We start from the raw sequence: 21,684 nt of genomic DNA, 5'->3' as shown, positions 1-21,684 counted from the left end.
ACTTCCCTGACCTCTGAAGAAGCTCCATTTCAGTGAGTAAAGATTAATTCATTTCTAGGTACGGTAGGTATGGCTAGGTAACTCCAAAAGAGTTACGAGCAATCAGCTCCAGTTCCTAGACTGCCCTCAGCAGGGCTTGCTGTAGTCCACCTAGAAGTAACTCTAGGTTGTTTAACCTAGCATATATCTGCACATCCCATTGGCACAAAGGCATTCTGCCTCTGGGACATAGACTTGTTATCTCCTACTTGGTGTGTTTTTGAAAGCTACATCCTGGCTGAGGGGTACTTTGCTGCTCTGGCATGGGTGGCATGGGAAGGAACCATCTCCAAGACTCAGCCATGACTACTCCTGGGGGCAATATGAGGCATGACAGGGAAGGGCTAGAGGAGATGCATCCCCCCAAGAACAGGCACCACCCTCTGCAGCAGCTGGGTCCTACCACTTGCCCTAGGTCCACATCCTTTGTGGGCTACTCAGATCCTACAAGTCTAAGCTGAAACTCCAATGGTGTTTGCTGGCTCTCCTTGTGTGTTGGCTCTGGAGAACTTGAGTAGATGCCTGGTGACCACAGCCACCACAGTTATGTCTGGATGCTGTGTCCACACTGTGGAGGTGACACATGGTGGCAAAGCTTCTTGCTCTTGAGCTGGGGTAGCAAGCCATACCTGAGGAAAACTGATGCTTTTCCTCCCACGCATACACACCTTTGCCATCCTGGAGAGGACGCAAGGCAAGAAGTTTTCTAAATAGGTTAATAACAGCCTTGAGTTCATATTTCTCATGATTTCTCTGGCAGGAGCTGGAACCAGGCCCTCCTGGCACATCCCCTAAGGAAACCGCCCAGGAATGACTGACATTCTTTTCCCCCCAGTGATCCATGCTGGGGTATCCCACCAGGTTTTCTCTCTCTCTCCATCCTGTCCTCACCATTGCTGACACCAGCGTGCCAGGTCTTCCTGGGACATGGGGCATCCCTCCATGCATCATAATTTCTGCCAGCTGAGTATATTCGTAGTGGGAGGGGTGGGAGAGCATGTGTGGAGCTTGGGCTGGTGCATCTCACTGAGGATTTTGCAAGCTGATATCCCAGCCAGGTTCATGCAACAGATACACCCCAAACCACAAGCAAGATGAGTGTAAATGATCTTATCTCATTGCTCAGTAATAGGTATCCAATTTGCTGACTCCAGTTGCTTAACTCAAGTCTGATTCAGGTGTCTGTGGGCTTCCTGCAGGATGTGATGGCAGGAGAGGTAGGTGTGATGTCTGAGTGGCAGGCTTGGGAAATGAGAGGTGGACACTGAAGACTCACCATCTGAGCCTCCCAGTAGGTCCTAGGGGGTTTGAAAACCCAAGTCTGGAGATGAAGAATGTACATACTGATGTGTGTGTTAAGAGGCAAAGCAGGAGAGATGCTCCTATCCCCAGAGGGTGGAGAGTGCCTGCATGGGGACAGGACTCTGCTACTAGGGTTTGCTGGGAGGGCAGGAGATGGAAGCTCAGAGCTGGAAGGACAATGGAAGCTGTTCTCTCTGCATCCCATGAGAGAGATGCAAAGCCTCTCAGTGAGGAGAAAACTCCTTGCTCATCCCTTCAGTGCAACCATGCTTGCTCCTCCTGGGGCTGCTTTCATGGCTCATCTTGTCCTCCCTGGGCACTGGCAGACAGAAAGGCTGTAGGAAAAACGGTCTTCTGATCCTAGGAAGATGTGATTGCATTTGGGAGCAGCTGCCAAACATTGGCTACAAATGTACCAGTGACTGATCAGCTCCCATCTGCTGGTTTCTGGACCCAGATTCCTGTCCTGCTCTGGCGGAGCACTGGGACTCCTGTGGCCTTGGTGCTGGCTGTCTTACATACTCTGTCTTGGGTCACAAGGCAGAGCAGTACTTGGGTCCTTGTGCCCCCATATAGGAACTATCAGATGTATTTGGTACAGAATTAGCCATATTTCAGAGTTCTGGTTCAGACCTGAAATTCTGAGTGTTTCCTACATCCTTTTTTTGGCACCTACTTTTACAGACTTTTCTTAAGGCTCTCAGTGTGTAAAGCCATGTTTTTTCCTCCTTCTGGACAGATCAAGAAATAGAGGCCAAGATGTTTTTCCTAAGGAGATATTGGTTCTTCATCTCTGAGATATTCCAGCTACATGGTAGGGCCAGTCAAGCCCCACTGTAACTCAATCCAGAAGGAGGGAGGGGAAGACAGTGCCACTCATCCTAACATCATTAAAGTCCAAATCCTTCACTCTTCCCCATCAAACCTTCTCTGAAGTCTCCAGATCCAGTTTAAAAGCAATGGCCCCAAACCACCCCATGTCCCATCACTGCTTGTGTTTTTCAATACAGTAGACATCAGTAGAGGATAATCTCCCTTCCTTTAGAAAGAGGCTTTCCCTACTGAACTGGGAGATGAGTGCTTGGGTCCCTACAGGCTTCAGAAGCTGCACCCACAGGAGGAGGCCCTCCTGTTTACAACCTTGTTATCTCCACAGCTGCAGGCAAACCTCTCTCAGGTGGCTTGTCCTTGCCAAATCCCTGCTGCATAATGGAATCTCAGAAATGCCCATTACAATGAAGTTCCTTAATGCTTGCTTGGTTAGGGATGATTTTTAATACTTAAACTAACCAGGGGAAAAATAAAAGGGGCCAGTATGGTAATTCCTCCAGGATTCAGGATGATGCAAAACCAGCTGAAAGAACGAAAGTCCCAGTGAGGACAGCAGGCTCTGTTCTCATTCGCAACAAATGTAAGCAAGAAACATTGCATTTACTGAGATGGATTTAGGAAGAATCCAAGTGAATAGGTGGTTAAAGTCTCTGACAGCCCTGAAGTCATAAAAGACAGAGAGTGTAGTTTTCTCCATTGGTCCTTTGACATTGGTTCTCTCCTCTAAAAGTGCAAGCTAGCAGGAATTTCCTTTCTGGGACAATATGAGAGCAAGCAAGACATAGAATCGTAGAATCGTAGAATGGGCTGGGTTGAAAAGGACCACAATGATCATCTAGTTTCAGCCCCCCTGCTATGTGCAGGGCCACCAACCACCAGACCAGGCTGCTCAGAGCCATATCCAGCCTGGCCTTGAATGCCTCCAGGGATGGGGCATCCACAGCCTCTTTGGGCAACCTGTTCCAGTCCCTCTGTGTGAAAAACTTCCTCCTAATATTTCACCTAAACCTCCCCTGTCTCAGTTTAAAACCATTCCCCTTGTCCCATCACTATCCATACTTGTAAACAGCCGTTCTCCCTCCTGTTTATATGCTCCCTTCAATTATTGGAAGGCTGCAATGAGGTCTCCCTGGAACCTTCTCTTCTCCAATTTAAACAAGCCCAGTTCCCTCAACCTTTCCTCACAGAAGAGGTGCTCCAGCCCTCTCATCATCTTAGTGCCCTCCTCTGGACCTGCTCCAAGAGCTCTGTGTCTTTCTTGTGCTGGGGGCCCCAGGCCTGGACGCAGTGCTGCAGATGGGGCCTCACAAGAGCTGAGTAGAGGGGGACAATCACCTCCTTCTCCCTGCTGACACAGAAATGAGGGAAGGAGCGTTAGCTACTTCACAGAACCCCATGCCTCCTGTCTGGAAGTCACCCCATTTCTAATTCAACCTTCTGGTACTTTCTACCCTTGCATTTCCTGGAAAAGGAACATACCTTCCTGCAAATGGAAAACATCAACAGGACATCCATGCTCTTATAGTTTCTACTCTCCAGTCTAAAATTATACGTGGCTAATTTATCCCTAGTTGCACTTGTGCCAACACAAACAATTCTTTTGCGTCCTCATGTACTTAATAACGGTAGTATGTCTTGTCTTGGCCTTGAATGTGCTGCATTACCTTATTTGAGCACTTGTAGTTCATACAGGGATGGAGAGGCTCAATTCACCTGCTTGGCCTTCTGATTCTGATTGCACCACTTCCACTTTCAGTTTGTCTTTCTTTGCACAGGTGCCTTGATCAACACATGATAGCACAGGGGAAGCTCCTGCTGTGCATGGTGGCACAGTGCTGAAACTTCCCTGTTTCCATTGCAAATTCCTCTTCCATTTATGGTATAAATACTTTGCTTTTAGCAGGTCTGCACCTCCTTAGAGACACCCGTCTGGGTTACACTATGTGTATCTGCCTTCAGCTGGGCTAGTTGTTTTAGGTTTCTTTTATAGCGAGTAAAGAGAAATAGATGCTTCTAAAGTGAGCACATGGAATGAATGTCTGAAGTGACATCCGGTTGTATTGCGCTTCTGAAGTGATCATTTCTCTCCCCAGGGCTGTCTGTGCTGGGGCTACCTGTGGTTAGGTGGGAAAGCAGTCACACTCCTCATTCTTGCGCACTTTCTCACCTCGTAGGGAAAGTTCTCGTCATTGTCCTTGACTCACACCTGGAGCTGGCTGGGTTTCATCCCATTTTTGTGTCTTCTTCCTTCAAGGTCTTTGAACTCTCCTGTTGTGGTGCTAAGCAGTAGCAGTGTCTCCAAGCCTGGACAGGCTCTGCAGCTCTCAGAAGAATGACTGTCTACACAGAGTAGCATATAGGAGAAGGTGCTGCCAAACACCCTATTTTGGGAGACCTCTTTGTAATAGCTTTCCTTTTAGATGTGTTATTAAAAAGCTTTCTTCTGGAACAATTGGTACTTTTCCAGTGTACAGTAGTTCCTTGGTATGCAACTACTTACTCTGGAAAATGGCTTCTCTGTGGGAACAGCTTGTCATAAGCGATGTTTATTCCTTGTAAATAGGGACCAGCTTTGTGATGAGAGTTAAATCAGAGCAACAAGGAACTGCCATTGGCAACAGGCTATGTTCCTCAAAGTAACTCTGGGGGATTCAATCCTATGAAACTTTTCTGAATGATGTGATGTACGGAGTCTCAGTTCAAGGTCACATTTTGGTCCACTTGGCCCTCAGCTCTAGACTTCATGAAAAGAACTTTTCACAAATTTTAAATATTTTTCTCATTGTTATATCGTAGTTCAAAGTCCAAACCTAGTTTTCCAGCTTCCACACCTCCCCTAGATGTCTGAGGAACCTAAATTAGAATTGCAGTTTCACCTTAAGTTTCTCCAAACACAAACGCTGTCAACAGCTTTCAGCTCTGTAGACTGTTTCCTGGAGGAATTTCTCTGATTTCTAACTCATGAGAGAGTGCTAAGTAGACACAGACATGAAACAAATACCTGGCTCTGTAAACCTGGAGATCCAAGTCAGGATGTTGAAACTATTGCACTCAACCCTCCAGTTAGAATCACTTATAAGGCTTACAAACTTCCTACTCACTCACTTCCTACCCTGCCTTGCCAGGCAAACTATAATTTTTATTTTTAATGAAATCTTTTGAACAGGTCACCATATTGCTGTCAGGTGGTTGATGGGAAGAAGGTGGTCAGAGGTGTCTTACAAAGGCAGATTTCACTGAGTCCTGTCACACTTTGACCCAGTGACCTCTCTTGGCATAACGGCTTTAACACCAGGTGACCCAGGCACCAGCACAATCACTGACTCATTGCTGATTTGTGTGATTCATGCTTTTCTCCTTATTGGATTGCACCACACATCCTGGAATGGATGAATGAATTTGGCTTGGAGAAGATGTGAAACCCATTGATCCGAGATTGTCCATTCAGCTGATTAAGGAAAAGTCAGGTTACTCTGTTAAACTTGATTTTTAATAAGAAAATTACACTGCTGGAGGCTGATTCAGCGCTTTGCAGAAGTCAAAGAGTTTACAAGTCTGAGTTTATTCTGTGTCAGTAGAGCCAGCAGGAAAACAGCCAAAGGGAAGCAGCTAGGGATCGAGTTCTTCCTTTAAAATTTCACCTGTGTGTCTCCCCTGGAGCAGAGTGAGGAGGGAAGGAGCCAAGCGCAAAACAAACAGCAAATGTGGAACTCGTGTTGGTTTTGGATCACGTCTAGAAATAACAGCCTGAGCACAGAGAGTATCTCATGGCATGTAGCAAGGTTCTGCAAGAGAGAAAGTAAGGGAGTGAGAAAGTGACAAACATTATGGACAAGTTTTCTCTTGGACTGCAGCAGAAGGAATAGGTTCAGGTCTTACTTTATCTTAGCTACTCCCATACTTTTGGGCAATAGAAAATATTGGAATGGAAGACTGAGATTTACGTAGTGAACTCAGTGGAACAATGTTGTCACTGATTTCCCTGCTGAGGTGAGTTTCCTTTTTCTCTTTGAGCTTTCCCCTGGGTAATCAGCTTTTTCCACAAATTAAAGCAATATATTGCTCTTCCAGTGCCTTGATTTTTGACGCTGTATGGATCAGAAAGGGTGGCTCACTCTAGTTCACTTGATGCTTGAATCATGCCATTACTGACAATGGAAGACCCTTGCTAGGGCTTCAGCACATGTGGCAATAACACCAGGAGGTCAGGCATGACAGAGTTTTGGAAATTTACCTTTTTTTCAAATCCCTGTGCTGTGAAAGTATGGTCTTGAATGTCCCTGCAAGGCAATGCTGATGGTGTGGTCATCTTGCTATGCCCAACACTAGGGGATGGCCAGCAGCTCTCAGAATATTCTATGCCATCAGTCTTACTTCTGCATCCTTCTCTGTTTACTTCAACTGATTCAAAGAAGTGTGTCCATACCTTATCATAGAATCATAGAATGGCTTAGTCTGAAAGGGACCTTAAAGACCATCTACTTCCACCCCCCTGCCATAGGCAGGATTGCCAGCAGTCACCAAGCAAGATGGGCTTTTTTAAAAAAAATGTGGCTGCCAATGCACCTCTTACGTTGTTCTGTGCTTGGATTTTGTGCCCCTGGAATCCAGCTGTCCTGGTGTGGCAGGGAAGCTGCTGCCTTGGCGCATGAAATCTCCAGAATTGGCCCCTTTCAGGTCTTATTCACACTTTGATTAATTATTGCTTCTGAAAACATCTTCCACTTCTTCCAGCATTGCCTCACTATCTCTTCCTCAAGCTCTCAGTTAATAACCTGGCTCTTGGGAAAGCAATTGCATAAGAGTCTATGGCTCATTTTAAGTTGCCGGATCCTGGGCTGCGGTGAGTCACGCCCACAACGCCCTGGGAAGGGAATCCAATGCCACTCTCTCCAATTTATGGATGGAGAAGTTTTTGAGGTGTGGAAATGTACAGGATTTGCTCAGGGTCAGGTAGTGAGTCAGGCATAGTGGCATAATGTCGGAATGCCCATTCCATCCCAGCTCCTCAGGCTCTCATCTGTCTAGACTTTTCCATGCACCAGCTTTGATGCTGGTGTTACCACTATCTTTTGTCATTGCCCTGGGAGCCCAGACATCTCCTCTCCCTTCACCAGTCACGACAACATTTCTGTAGTCTTGAAAATGACTTGTTGCCAGTAAGGATCAGATGCTGCATGGAGGGGAAGTGTGTTTCTGCTTATATGGAGAGCATCACATCTCCATGTCCCTGTTGTTCATCTGTTGGCTCTCTCTGGTCTTCCTGCTTGCTCCCAGCACAGTGGCCCTGTCCCTGCCATCAGGAAAAGAACAGGATCTAGGACCCTGTGTAAGTAAATCTCCATAAACCTACACTACAGTGTCTCCCCACTGACAGTTCAACAAATGGCAAAAAAAGCCATAGATCTTAGCTTAGGAGCTGCCAAAAGAAAAAAAAGAAAGACACCACAGCTTAATTTCTGGCTGTGGTGTCTTCTAAACCATGTCAGCGTTTAAAGCACAGAGGGGAGTATAAAGGAAGGTGAGAAGTGCAGGATGAAGTGGAGTGGAGGCCCCTCCATTCCTTGGGTGAGGCACAGTGAAATAGACAAAGGCAAATGAGAGAGAAAGGAGAAGTTGCAGTCCTTGGCTCTGGTTGGCAAACCCCTTGCAGCTGCAGTTTGGAGGACCTCACTGATGTTGGTTAAAGCAAACCAGACCAAAGCCCAAAGAAATGAGGGATGTTTCCTGTCCCTGCAGTTGTGTTTGGACCTAAATGTTTCCCTGCATTTGATTCCTTGCACGTTATTGCTAGCTGCATTCCTGACTTGACTCCTCAGGCTGGCTGCGGCTCCTGTGGGGAATAAGAGCCAATTTATCATCACTCTGTTTTTCCAGCGGGAAAGCTGGTGGTTAAACAAGGGGGAGAAGAGAGGCTGGGAATCTGTGGTTTTGCAGAGGAGTCAAGGAACAAATCTTGGAAGGGGGTCCATCCATCCCGTGCATTCACCCACTGCATTGCGTCAAGCCTGGGGAATTTTTACTGCTGTCTTAACAGAAACCAGACACCACAAGTGGCACACATCCTGCCAACAGCCCCAGGGCCACAGATGGGGACAGCTTTTCATCCAGGCAGTCTCATCCTACTGGTGGGCAGCAATGCCTCTGCCGTGCTGCGGTGGGCTTTAGAGGGAGTGCAAGCTGAAAGCTGGGTAGTGTGATACTACAGATGGGTAAAGGTGTTGTTTGGTCCACAGGTTTGGCTTTTTGGACCTTGGTTAAAGCTGAGGAGAGGCAGTCACGGCCTCATGCAATTGGTGGGATTTGTGTTTGGGTGGATATCTCTGCCACGTTTAATTCCTCCTTCTGAAAGTCTCTTGCTCACCTACATGGGCAATAAGGACAAAGAAGAAAACAGCCCAGCCCAACTCATGCTGAAAAGGAGGAGGAAAAAAGTGTTTTGAATAGTGTGGAAGGGGTGTGGTCACTGGGTGGGGGTGTGTCAGGCACCGCAAAACTTATTTATAAGCAAGAGCTGCTCTGCTGGAGAAGAAACCTTGCTGAGGCTTTGTCAGCTACTGCTGGTCCCTGACACCACTGGGAGGACACATCTGCTGCGATGGGGAGGCAAAAGGACGTGCTTGCTACCATCGAGGAGCACCTGAGGATCCGAAATAAGTTGGTGCGGCAAGCGCTGGCTGAGTGCCTGGGGACGCTGATCCTGGTGGTGAGTCTGTGCTGGGGCGTGGGGACGTCGTCCTGGTGTGGGGACATCGTCCTGGTGCAGGGACTGTGCTGCTCCTGGCACTGTGCTGCTGCTGGGAATTGCAGGTGAATGAGCCCAGCTCCCGTGCAACCTGCCTGTTGGCACAGCCGTTATCCATAGAGGATAACCTTGTGCTGTAGGGTGAGCGTTAGGGCTGCTGGCAAGGAGTGGGCTCTGCAGAGCTCAGCAGGTGTTGCAGAGCTGTAGTGTGTCTGTGTGTTCACAAAGCACAGGGAGCAGACTCAGCACTGGAGCAAGTGTTTTGCTAGAGATCATGCAAAACTTCCTTCCCCACTCTGCCTTGGGGTATTGTCTTGGCACTGAAATAGTTCAAGTGTTATCATCCAGGCAGTGAAAACCTCACTTTGTTTTCTTTGTGCATCCTGTGAAGAAGAAACAGGCAGAATTTAAGCTGTTCCAGCAAAATTTTTTACTGCCTGCTGCAGGTCCCCAGGGGTCTTATCAGCAGGGCTGCATGCCACCAGGACAGCCTGTGCTGGCAGCTGATCCCGCCTGCGTGAAAGTGCAAGGCTGTCACTCCCACTACAAAACACACCATTTGTAAATGATGACTGCAACAAAACTCTGCTGCCTGCTGTACTGCTGGGTTTCCAAAGGGACAGGATATATCTACAGGGTAGATATCTTTGACGCTGAAGCCTGATCTGAGCAGGTAGGACAGCAGTGAAGGATAGGGATCACACAGTAGTGCAGCAACACTGCAGTGGGGGTATCTCATTTTGGGTGTCCAAAAATGCAGGACTATGCAATGCCCAATGATTTGGTGGTAGCACAGCCAAAGTGTGCAGGTGAAACTTCATCTGAAGTGGTGTAAACCCATGTGGCAGAGTGACTGTGGGTTTATGCCCTCTGTAACTGGTTGTCTGAGGAGAGCACTGATGGACTGAGGGACTGAGGGGCAGAGGAAGGCTGATGAAGCCACATGTGCTCCTGGGGGTCTGACACACTGCCTTGTGCTTTACTTATGGGGAAGAGGGGACTACTGAGTCTTGCACAGGGGGAAAAACATGACAATAAAATGCTACCACTCCTAAAAGAAAGCAGCTCTGCACAGTGCAGTGGCCTCATTTCCAGAATGACCCAGCTCTGATGATTTTCAGGATGTGTTCTATTGGTTTCCTAGGGAAGAGTTACTTGGGATAAAGGTGATAAGAAGCTGATGGGAATGCAACCAGCAGAAGGTCTCTGCAGTGAGTCTCAGGGTAGATGCAAGGTAGTGCTTGGGGGAAAGATAATGTCTCCTGCTAGCCAAGTTAGTTCTGTTAGTTCTACTGGAGAAATGAGGCACATCTTCAGCTGTGCAAGCTTTCAGAAGGGCTTATGGTTAAAAAATAAATTATTCTCTCTGCTGACACAATTTTCCCCTATAGTCTCACTGCTTTGAGGCGGAGAGGAATCAGGGTGTGCTCAGAGCCCCAGGAAAGGTTTGGTCCCACTGCTTATCCAGACTCCAAAATGAGAGTGGGCACCATTAGCCTCAGGGAGCACCACACTTGCTCTGTTTTCATGTTTGTGTGCAAAAGCAGTTTCATCACCTTGTCCAGGACTCCCTGAGCTGGTGCCTGGGAACAAAGAAAATGCTGCTTTTATTGGTGCTCTCAATTCTGTCCCAGAGTGATCCAGGATCTCTTCAGCTCCTATGCAGTGGGACCTCTGTGCTGTATGGAAGCAGATGCAGAGGGAGAACTGGGAAGTCCCACGCATGTCGAACCCTGCCTGGCTGTTAGCATGGAATACAGAGAGGGAAGTTCGTTCCTTGCAGCTGTCCCAGTCTGTTCTTCTGCTAGTAAGGAGCTACGTACTTTATTAAAAATTAAAATAAATATAATACATATATATATAATTGCTCCCTATCACCCATATTCCTCGGTATCTGTTTTATTTCATCAATTGCCCTGAAAGCAGAAGCAAAAGCCTTGAAGTTGTCTTTTTCCTTATCAGAAGACCTTAATAGTGGATTAAGCCAGATAATCCCAGGATAGAGATCCTGATCCTGCCTGGAGGGAAAATGGACATTTCTATCCTGCAGAAGTCCCAACAGGCTGACCTGAGAGTGAAAGCGTTCACCTGCAGCTGAGCCCAGCAAGCACCTCTTGTGGGCTTCAGAAAATGGAATCTATGAAGCTGCTTTTGTGGGATATGGTGTTGGCTGCATATGAATTTCTTTAGAACCAGGCAATACTGGGGATGGATTTAAGGCTTGGTATCATTCACACCAAAGTCAACTTCCTGAGTCCAATGTTTAAGGTTTGCAGCTTATTTAAGATTGCACTGTGTAATGTAGAACTTGTCCCGCTGTGGATATTGGAATGGCTTCAGCTTCTTCCCTCCTCCCCTTCAATTGCATAATGGCAGCTCTCTAAAGCTCTTCTACAGCAAAGCCATTTCAGAACCCCACAGTTCTTACCTGCTGGTAAGAGTTATAAAGGCAGCAGAGTGTTGCCTAAGAGAAAATACTGCCTTTTTGTTTAAGGTAAGAAAAATAATCCAACTAAGCAGCCAAACCTTGAAGAGCACAAAGGAGTTGCAGTTGAATTGCTCTTGCTATGTGCCTTGCACAACAGAGCTACACTCTGTTGCTTGCGACCCTCTTGTTACAAGAGTTTAGCACTTCTTCTGTTTCCTTTGATAGTGAAGATGGCAGTCCCCTTCCTCTCCCCCCAACATACACTTTCAGACATGTTAGGTTTGAACTTTCTATCCATGTCAGAAGCACCTCTTGCTGGAAATAGTTAAGCAATGCAAACACTGAAGGCATTTTCCGACTCACTTGCTGTTTGTGTTATTGCTGTAGCAACTCACTAAAGCGAGATTTCCACCAGCAGGTCTCCATGCTTTCCTTAAAGGCTTGGACTGTTTGTCTGCTGGCTGCAAATACCAAAGCTGTCCCTGTTCAGTTTTAACGTTTGCAGAAGTAATTTGCTATTGTAACTGATTTCCAAGTCAGCCTATGATTCACTGCTGCTGAGGCACGAGGAAGGAACAAAACAATTCCTAATTGCTTCTCAGCCAGGCTGTCCTGCCTTTGCGGCCAGGTGGGAACTCTTTAGAATCTGAGTGTGCTGCTAACCACAGAAGCCAACATAGTAAGGTGGCTGGGATGATCAAGGCAAGGGGAACCTCATCTAACTGCTGACAGTGCTGCTGCTCTCCACCACCTCTTCCACCAGAAGAGCTCAGAGCTGTTTGTTAACCACCCAAACTATAGCCTTGTTGCTCCAGTGCAGGAGCAGGGAGATTTCTCCTTCGCACAGAGATGAAAGCTCAGGCACTACAACTTGCCCTGATGGGACACAGCTTTCTCCAGCAATGCCCAACACTGTGAGTGAAGCCCAGGTCTTTCCAAGAGCTAAGGCTTCCTTATCTGATGGACATCAGGGATATCAGAACGTGTTCTTGCTTCAGTACACATGGGGACGGAACAAACTAAATAACATCTCCCCGCCAATGCCCAACTACTCTGCTGTAGGTTGCTCAGCTTTTTTTTTTTTTTTTCTTCACTGAGCTCTTTGAAGTGTTGTTGTAGCCCACAGTGTACATATGATGTAGCCTCCCTCAGCCCCTCTTATCTCCCCACTCCTGCTGCCTCACTTGGCTCCAAGACAGCTTTCGGTGCAGAGGGAGCTGTAACATTACAGACCATCTGAGCCTGGCTTTTGTTCCTACCCAGACTGGCTGGTAGGTGGAGCTGGTAGGTCCAGCAAGGCTGTGGAATATGATATTTCTCTCCTGTTTAGCAACCTCTAACTCACGACCCACCTATTTGTTCAAGAGGTGCTGCAGAAAGGCACAAATGTTTCTTCTTGCACTGCCCCTGTGGCTTTTGGAGGTCCCCTGGATGCACGGGCTTTGAGGCTGAGGAAGGCCCATGCACACTATGCTCCTCTCAGGGTTCCTTCCCCTGGATTATCCCCAGGATCTGATTGCCCTTATGTCACCTTTGCTGTCTACCGGAGGGCAGCAGGGGCTGAGCCGCTCTTCCCATGCACTTGTTTGCTTGTTTTTTGCAGGCTGAAGGGTAAAGTTGCAACTCAGGTAATAATAGTCCTTCTGGGCTATGCCAACAAAATTTTCCTGTCTTGATTTGGATCAGTTGGTCTGAAATCCAAGAGCAAATCCATTCAGGTCTTTTGTGTTTGTTGAAGGTGTGAAAGAGCACCAACAAGGGAAAGAGGGCAGGAGAGGGAGGGAACCTGGCTGCTGTGCTGTCTTCCACCTGAGTTCATGAACAGAACTGTTTTGGTCAGGATTTGTCCGTGAACCCAGTAACCCTTAGTTCTTCATTAGCTCTTTCACCATGTTTGTGTCCTTCAAGGCCCCCTCCTAAGAGCTGTGACTAACTCCAGGGCTTCTCTGCCAGGGAAGCTGTGGGTGGAAAAGCCACACGGCCTATCTCAGCCACAACCTGGACGCAGGGAGGTTGAGTTTTTCTGAGTATGAAGTTACACCCAGCAACATGCTTCTGGCTATCTCCTCCCTTTTTCGACCCCTGGAGTCTTCCAGCCCCTTCATCCCTGAACCAGTTCAACTCACTGATCCTGCAGAACATGGTATGTTCCTATTGATTTTCTGCAGTCTATCAAGTTGGATCAGCTCAGGAGGAAAGAGGAGATGAGAAGCTTTCCTGTTGGCCATGAGAACCATTAGATCTGCTTGAGACAGTAAGATGAAATTAGGGAGCTGTTTTCCATTAACATGGTTAATGGTGCATCGACCTCAACTCCTGGAAGAATAGCTTTAATACGTCTGAGTAATGGCTTGTTGCAATCATTTTATTAGTGCTTAAAAAACACTTGTCTAATGGGTCATGGGGATAAAACAGCTGACGGCTGCATGCTGCCTTGTGAGGGACTCACCTGAGTTTTTGCTGGTTGAGATGTTTCTCTGGTAATGTAAAAACTATGTGTTGGCAGCAGATTATTAAAACCAAGAAAGAAGGATCATATTTCCTTGGGTGTGCACCACTCATATCCATTGCATGAGCTTAGGTCCATGGATTTAAATTGAACAAATGCTGCTGTTTTTTATATAATCTTCCTTGACTTGCAACTCAAGCTAGATGCTCCTGAACACTGTAAGTAGTGGAAAACGAAGACTTAAGAAAATAGAATGGTCAGGGTATCCTGTCTTGTATGGCCTGAGAGAAGAAATTGGAGGGAAAGCTAACAAAGAATGGAATTGGAAATGGCGCGATCGTAAGTTTTATGTCACTTATGTCACTTATGTGGTCATTTACCACAACCAAACAATGGGCACCTGGCAGTGCAAAGATTTGGAAAAGTGGATCATGCCAAAATCTGTCACAGAGGATGGTGAATTTTGAACTGTGTCCCCATGAACAGCATGGTAGATCACAGTGACACGTGGCGTGCTTCAGGTATGTCATCCAGGCTCTAACATATCTGTCACTGCTGTCTTTTTAGGGGTCTTGAAAGATAAAGGAGAGTGTTACTGAGTTGATGGGATTTGTTCTGCCTAAATGTAGACAGGAAAGTTCAGAGTTGGCTGACCTGAGTGCTGACTACATCAGTGGGGAAAATGAGACCCTAAATCAAGCCACTTGTCTTGATTTAGATACCCATGTTGGGAGGCTGGGCTCCATTCCATAAGCTGCCATTTCTCCTCACTGCATGTGAAGGTCATCCAAGATGACTGTATCAGTCATAAAACAAAATGACTAAAGGTGCAAAATAAATCTCGCTGCAGGCTATCATATATTTTACGCTTATCTGATGATAGTAACTGTAGATTTTGCATCTGCATAAGCAAGGATTGGAACTGTATCCCTCTGGACAACAGAACCACCTGGTACATGTATCAAAGCTGCCCCTACACCTAGCATATGCAATTGTTTTGTTGGCTGCCACCCAGTGCTGCCGCTTGTATCACATGCTCTCATGTAAAACTGTTTGTCACAAGAGCAGGGTTGAGCATGATTTGGATGTCATGTATGGGAGTGCTTAAAGGACTCCATTGGTGCGGGATGGAATTGCACATAAGCATATCAAACCTCAAATTTGTCCCTAAATATTACCTTACTTTTTTATTTTAATCTACTTAGGTCATTTTTTTCTATTGTTGTGCTGAATTAAGCCAAACAAGAACTTAGGGCATATCTGATAAGTAATTGTAATGTTCCTGTGGAGTGGCTCCAGGGTGTTTTTGCATGGCTCATAGACTCTCTTCTGAGAAAAAGCTGGGGAGCTCTTGCTAGGTGTAAGATGGCAGAGAGGAGAATGGAGAATAGCCTCTTGGGAAACACCAGAGCTGGAATTCCTCCAGTTTGAGAAAAGACCTTTGTGAATAAGTGTGGTCACAGATAGTGGAATGGAGAACTTGTGGTTTCTGTGACCAAAAGTTATGTGTGTCTGATGAACCAACCACCATCCACCTGCAGAACTGCGAGTTCCTTCAGAGTGAATAACACAGATTCTATCATCAATGGGAATAAGCTTGATCTAGTGGGTAGCAACCTTACCCACAGTAAGAGACTGGAAGTAGGTGATCTTTAAGGTCCCTTCCAACCCAAGCCATTCTGTGATTGTATTACTACAGTTTACAGTAAACTGAGGCCAACCCTACCAAACTCAGCTGCCTTCTGCAGCTTTTTCTGGGCTCACCTCCTGGTCAGACTGATATGCTTCATGGCTGTAGAGAGACAAACACCATAGCCAAGTACTCTGTCCAAAACTCTGCCTAATGTGTGCTGAGACTCCTCTGGGAAGGAACAGATGTCACCCTGGTCATTAGCAAGTTTTTCGTTGCTCACTTGTAGCTATGCTTTCCTCATGGTTTGGACAAAGCTGGTAACGATAGCTCTGTTTGTTGAACAACAACTAATCTTTTCTGCCCTCGCACATGTGTGTCCTCTGCTGTGGTTTTCCAAGTGAGAGTCTTGGTATGAGGACAAGGAATGGGCTGCTATGTACCCAGTAGAAAGCAGTATTGGATATCACTTTGCTAACTAACGAGTTCTACAGGTTTCTTTGTTCTTCCAACAGAGGGTCCTGTGCCAAGAGGTACCTGAGTACAGAGTGTCCACCTCATGAGTCAGCCTGCAGCCTACTTGGCCACTCCTTTTCCAGCAGATTAAGTGCAATGTTTTCTTAGTAATTCATCAGTCACTGAGGGGATGAACTAGCTGTGTTTTGGCTTTGCCCTTCAAGTGTATTGTGTGTTGCTCAACAGGTATGTCCAGCATTGGCAGAAGAGGTGAAGAGATCCACTCCTGCCTACCTGATGCCTATTTGGTGGTTTATCCCCTAACAGTAGATATTGCCTTTGTTGCAGTTGAGTAATCTTGGAGTAATGGAATTTGCAGAAGCAGAACATCTTGATAGGTGGACAGACACAGGCACAAGTTCTAGGCACTAGCCTTGAGGATCTTGAGCAAGATGTTATCCCTGTCCTAGTTTAAGGATGCTCTCTGTATCTAGTGATGAGATAATCCCTGGTATACACTGAGAATCTGTTCAGGTTAAGCCAGTGGAAGATAAAAGCATACAGAAGATAAGGACTAGGGCTCCTTAAAATATATGGTGGGTAGTGGAGGGACATGGCTAGGCAGGAGGCATCCATCTGGATGAGTGATGAGCCGAACAGCCAGGGGAAACTGGTCTGGGTTGATAGGGGTGAGCATAGGAAGTATGGCTTTTGGATGAGATTAGGAAAGGAAGAATTGCCCACTGAGAGCTAACGTCTTTCAGAATGAGCACGTACTTCCTTTAGCAATTAGGCAACACTACTTATCGCCCAACAAAAATAGGTTGTTACCCAGAGTGCTTGATGCTTGTTGGTGTTGCAGAGACAGAACAGTTTTGTTGCCCTGATCTCTTCCTACATGACGTTGCCATAGGAAGGAACTCATTGTGCTGAGGTGGTGTGGGCTGTGCTCAAATTGCCCATGGCAGGGAGCAAACCTTGGGGATGAGACAAGCATAGGTATCTCAGCTCAGGAAGGCAACCTCAATCCCTCAGCCATGGCTTGAAAGGAATGTCCCCGAATGCCAATGTGAACAATAGCCTTCTTCAGCCATGTCTTTATATCCACGCAGTAGCAAAACTGTGCCCTGCCAATCTATGTGCTACTGTGTCAGACAATTATTAGCCCTTTTTAACAGCAAGGAGTTTAGGTCCCTTATCTGAGCAATGTCTACCTTTAGCCACCATACATTTGGATGTTTGACAAAGTTGTCCAGTCTCCTGGAGATGTGAAGTGTGAGCTGATATATCTTTAACTTTCTTTTGGTCATGGATTCAGTTTACCAGCCAGGAGGCAGGCTTTCCTTGTGACTTTTCTGCAGCTGAATGCTGAAGCTTCGAGTTATGAGTATGCTGCAACGGTCCATGCAGGTGTAAGCAGAGCAGTCAAGAGTGTCGGTCAGCAGCTGGCCCTGGTGTAAATCACAGAGGGTAATTTCAGTCTGTTCTTGTCTTTCAGCTCTTCGGCTGTGGCTCTGTTGCACAGATCGTGCTCAGCAGAGGGACCCATGGAGGTTTCCTGACTGTCAATCTCGCCTTTGGCTTTGCTGTGATGCTTGGCATTTTGATCGCAGGCCAGGTGTCAGGTATGTTGCGTCCCTGGGTGTGGGCTGGATTTCACTTGTGAGAACTTGTGATACTTGTGTAGGCCTACATGGCTGCACTTTCCCTATGTGGCACTTCTCCCATGTGGAGACTATTGTGCCATGGCTCATCTCTTGCACTCAAGTTCTGTCCATAAAAGTGCATAAACTTCTGTCTTTCTGCAGGTGGACACCTGAACCCAGCTGTCACTTTCGCCATGTGCTTCTTGGCCCGAGAGCCCTGGATCAAGCTACCAGTTTATGCCCTGGCCCAGACACTTGGAGCTTTCCTAGGAGCTGGCATAGTCTTTGGGCTCTACCATGGTAGGTGCAGAAAGCATGATGTGCATGGGTCTTTGCTGTCTAGATTACAGCATATCTCCCAGAAGTGTTGATGAAACAATAGCAATGATAGAAACTTTACATCTGTGCATTTCTCCAGAGTCATTTTATCTTCATGTTTTTTGTGTAATAAATAAAGACTTCACTTGGATTTTTTCTGCATAGTCTAAATACTACTGTGAGACAGTCAGACTTCTAGCAACTTTGGCAGCCCTTGTCAGGCTGATTCTGCATCTTGAAAAACAACCTGGAAATCCAGTTACTCATGAGTGTATTCCTCTTTTCACTGTGCTCCTTATTACAGCAGGAGATAAGAACTGATCACTCTGTTCTGATCAGGAAAATGTTTAATACTGCTAACTCCAGACAAAGCAGTGCTGCTGTAATTCTGTAGCTTAAACAAGCAAAGTAATCAGCACTTAGCAATGTTCAGGATATAATGAATGCTAAAGCTAGTTGGTGTTCCTGATGGAATGGCATGAGGAGAGTGTCAATGGATATGAAGATACAACTCCTCTGTAATAATGAATTTACTGCAGTATGGAATCATGAAAAATCCCGAGTTGGAAGGGAGACAGAAGAATCACTGAGTCCATCTCCTGGCCCAACACAGGACGACTCAAATTTGGTCTGAGAGCATTGTTCAGATTGTTCTGAACAAAATCTGAGATTTTGACTTCTGTAGCACCACAGGCATTTAGGCACCTTGTAGGGGGAATTAGAATTCAGATTAGTATTTACTGGCTCTGACTGGTGCTTTTTCTCCACCTCCAGATGCCATCTGGGCTTTTGGCTCCAACCACCTGTATGTAACAGGAAGTAATGCCACAGCTGGTATCTTTGCCACCTACCCATCTCAGCATCTGAATGTTGTGAATGGATTCTTTGATCAGGTAAGGAGGAGCTTGGAGGGTGCCAGAACTTCAAGAGAGAGATTTTGGGTTTGTTCTGGCCCTCTCATTTAGTCAGAGAATGCATTGCAGCTTGGAAGCATGTTCTGGAAGATGTCTTCAGCTGATTTGGCTGCTTACGCAGTTACTGATAGCTCTTCTGTGTGCAGGGAAGAGGTGTGGGCACAAAGGAACCTATCAGCTGCTAGGAGGAGCGTGTTCCATCATCCCTTTCCCAACTGGGCACTCAGTCTAATTCTGTATGACAGTGCCATGAGATGTTTTTATTGTAGCTTTTCCACTTCAGAAAGTGAGTCCTAAAACCATGGAACTTCAGAAGAGTTAAGTAACTTGGTTAAAAGATCAGTCTGGATTAAATTCTTCTTTCTGATTTTTCCTTTCACAGTTCATTGGCACTGCTTCCCTGATTGTTTGTGTCTTGGCTATCGTGGATCCTTACAACAATCCTGTTCCCACGGGGCTGGAAGCTTTCACAGTTGGCTTTGTCGTCCTTGTTATTGGAACTTCCATGGGCTTCAACTCTGGCTATGCTGTCAACCCTGCCAGAGACTTTGGGCCTCGTCTCTTCACAGCCATTGCTGGCTGGGGTACTGAAGTGTTCTGGTAAGAGCTTGCCAATGAAAACTCTGTGCATCAAGGGGGAAAAAAGTTACAGATTCAAGTAGGTGGTACCTGTGGTGCCAGAGAGAATCTTAGCACCCTTATGGTGTCTTTGGAATGTGTAAACCTCTTTACAAGACACAGTTTGCTCTGTTTTGATTTCTTAAAAAATCATAGAGCTACAACAGTTTCCAGCAAATTAATGAACTTGGGGAGGAAATCTCAGAGATGAGAAGCTCAGGTGCACCTTGAACATGATCTTACCCACTTTTTTTTTAATGGAAGGAAGTGCAGGTCCTTTGTTATATTTTGTTGAACCTGGAGAAAACTCAGAACTATGAGTAGTAGAGGCTATGTGCTATAAAGGAGTACTTTCCTGCAGGCAGTAGGAGGGAAGTGAAAGTGCCTAGCTCAGACAGTGATGGTTTCTCTAATTTCTTGGTGGAGAGAGAGTTCTAGAAGTCCTGGAAACAGCTGCTCTGAAATGCTTGTCCCCAGAACTTGCAGCAAGAGGCAACAACTGCCTTGGATGTTGCTGTGGACATAGGGTTGCTGTTGTCTTGCATGTCAATGGGGATGTTTGCAAATAATCAGATTTTGCATTATTCCAGGCTGAAACAGAAGTATCCTAATGCTTAAGCTGCGATTCTTAACCATGTGCATTTCCCTTTTGTTTTCCAGGACTGGTAAGCAGTGGTGGTGGGTTCCAATTGTTGCTCCTTTCCTTGGGGCCATTGCTGGAGTGATAGTCTACCAGCTGATGATTGGATGTCATGATGAGCCTTCTCCACCTGCTTCTGAGCAGGAGACAGTCAAGCTGGCCAACGTGAAGCACAAGGAAAGGGTCTGAGGAAGCTGCCATTCAGATGTGGCAGACGTTCATTACTCAGGACTGCAGCTGGTGAAGAGGAGGGAGGAGTTAAGAAGAGCTTCAACAAGAACAGGAAGAGTTTTTTTCCTGTCTTGAGTTATTCTAGCCTTTGATTTTTTTAATTTTTTTTTTTTTTAATATCCGTGATGCACTTGCTTTAGATAGTTTCCTATGTGCCTTTTCCTTCCATGCAGTATCATATAATCTTCCCATACTTCTCAAAGGGGGTTGAGAGTTTTAGGAGACAGGAGAGAGGTGAACATTGCTATCCAACCGCTCCAGCATGAGCCTCAGGAATCAGGAATCAGGGGCTCTATTGGGCTGCTTTGCTGTCTTGGCCTTTGAGCTTGGCAAACTGCTTCCCTCTGAACATGTGCCCCATCTGCAGAGTGGGGACCATGCAAAACATAAATTGTTTTTCTAGTGTGGAACTGAAATTCTGATATCCTGGGAAAAATTTGCCTGCAGTTCTATGATGGATCAAGTTCATGTTTGGTGTTGCTCCATAGTCAGTGACTTGACACCAGGAATGGACTTATCTACAATATTTTAATTGGCTAAAATGTTCATTTCTCCGATGAGCTCACAGAAGATTGTATCAATTCACTGATCCATGAGCAGAGAGTCAGAGCAGGTAGTGAGAATGCATTGGATTTTAATATAATACTAAGACAAAATGTTTACAAGCCACTGCACCCCGGTGTTCTAATCACAGTTTTCAATCTTGCCAACTCATGGAAGATAAAACATAGGAAATCCTTGTTTCAGTCGGGGGATAACCTGGAAAGAAAGCTTGGCTCCCTGTAGCAGCCCTTCTTATTAATCAGCTTTGTATATAAATTGCAAGCAGCTAATAGCCAAGTTCCACTGAAAGCATGGTGTTGCTAAAGTTGTGTGTGTTCATGTAAATTTCACAGTAGTATTTTTTTTAATAGAGATATATAAATGCACTCCTTAAAAAGCTATTACTACAAAACAAGATGGGGATCATTTAATTTAAAGATGTGTGGGAACTGCCTATTCTCTGACAGCTTTGAGATAACTGTTGGGTTTGCCCAAGATGGCCTTAGATTTTGGCACAGTGTGATTGGAGCATTTAGTTTTTTACCTTGCAGAATTGTGGGGGCATCCCTGGCACTCAGGACTCTTCTACCACATCTTTTCTGGTGAGGGTTTGGCTCCTATGGCACCTCTGGCTCCTATAGCACTGGTGTGTCAGAGGATGGCTGGCTCTCCCAGTGCTATACAGAGTGTTTGAAACAAGCAGTATCAGTTGTGAAAGAATTTGTAGGTCCCATGCCTCTGCATTAGAGAAACTCTTTTGAAGGCAGTTTCTTTAATGAGTGAATTCTTTGAAATATGTAACTTTGTACACATTTCCAGTCACTAAAACGATGTATTCTTTTTTTTTTTTTTTTTCCTTTTTAAGAAATAAAATGTTAATACCCACATTGTAAG

The 21,684-nt window shown here is 46.0% G+C and overlaps 1 protein-coding gene across 1 annotated transcript; it reads left to right on the top strand.

The window, feature by feature from the left end:
* Positions 1-8,655: 8,655 nt before the first annotated feature.
* LOC125687379 (aquaporin-3-like) lies at positions 8,656-21,148 on the top strand. The gene is made up of 6 exons (XM_048932502.1): positions 8,656-8,878; positions 17,379-17,505; positions 17,689-17,826; positions 18,619-18,737; positions 19,141-19,358; positions 20,037-21,148. Exons 1-6 carry the CDS (start codon positions 8,771-8,773, stop codon positions 20,203-20,205), a joined length of 879 nt encoding a protein of 292 aa, XP_048788459.1. The 5' UTR covers positions 8,656-8,770; the 3' UTR covers positions 20,206-21,148.
* Positions 21,149-21,684: the final 536 nt, after the last annotated feature.

The sequence above is a fragment of the Lagopus muta genome, chromosome Z (genome assembly GCF_023343835.1).
Source record: "Lagopus muta isolate bLagMut1 chromosome Z, bLagMut1 primary, whole genome shotgun sequence".
NCBI lineage: Eukaryota > Metazoa > Chordata > Aves > Galliformes > Phasianidae > Lagopus > Lagopus muta.
Note: the sequence above shows the minus strand (reverse complement) of the source record. Positions and strands in the feature narration are given on the sequence as shown.

Bases quoted from the DNA above. Each gene is read 5' to 3' on its own strand.
- LOC125687379 (XM_048932502.1), top strand. From the start codon at position 8,771: ATGGGGAGGCAAAAGGACGTGCTTGCTACCATCGAGGAGCACCTGAGG. The intron at 17,506-17,688 runs GTATGTTGCGTC...GTCTTTCTGCAG, and splicing joins GATCGCAGGCCAGGTGTCAG to GTGGACACCTGAACCCAGCT. The intron at 17,827-18,618 runs GTAGGTGCAGAA...CTCCACCTCCAG, and splicing joins AGTCTTTGGGCTCTACCATG to ATGCCATCTGGGCTTTTGGC.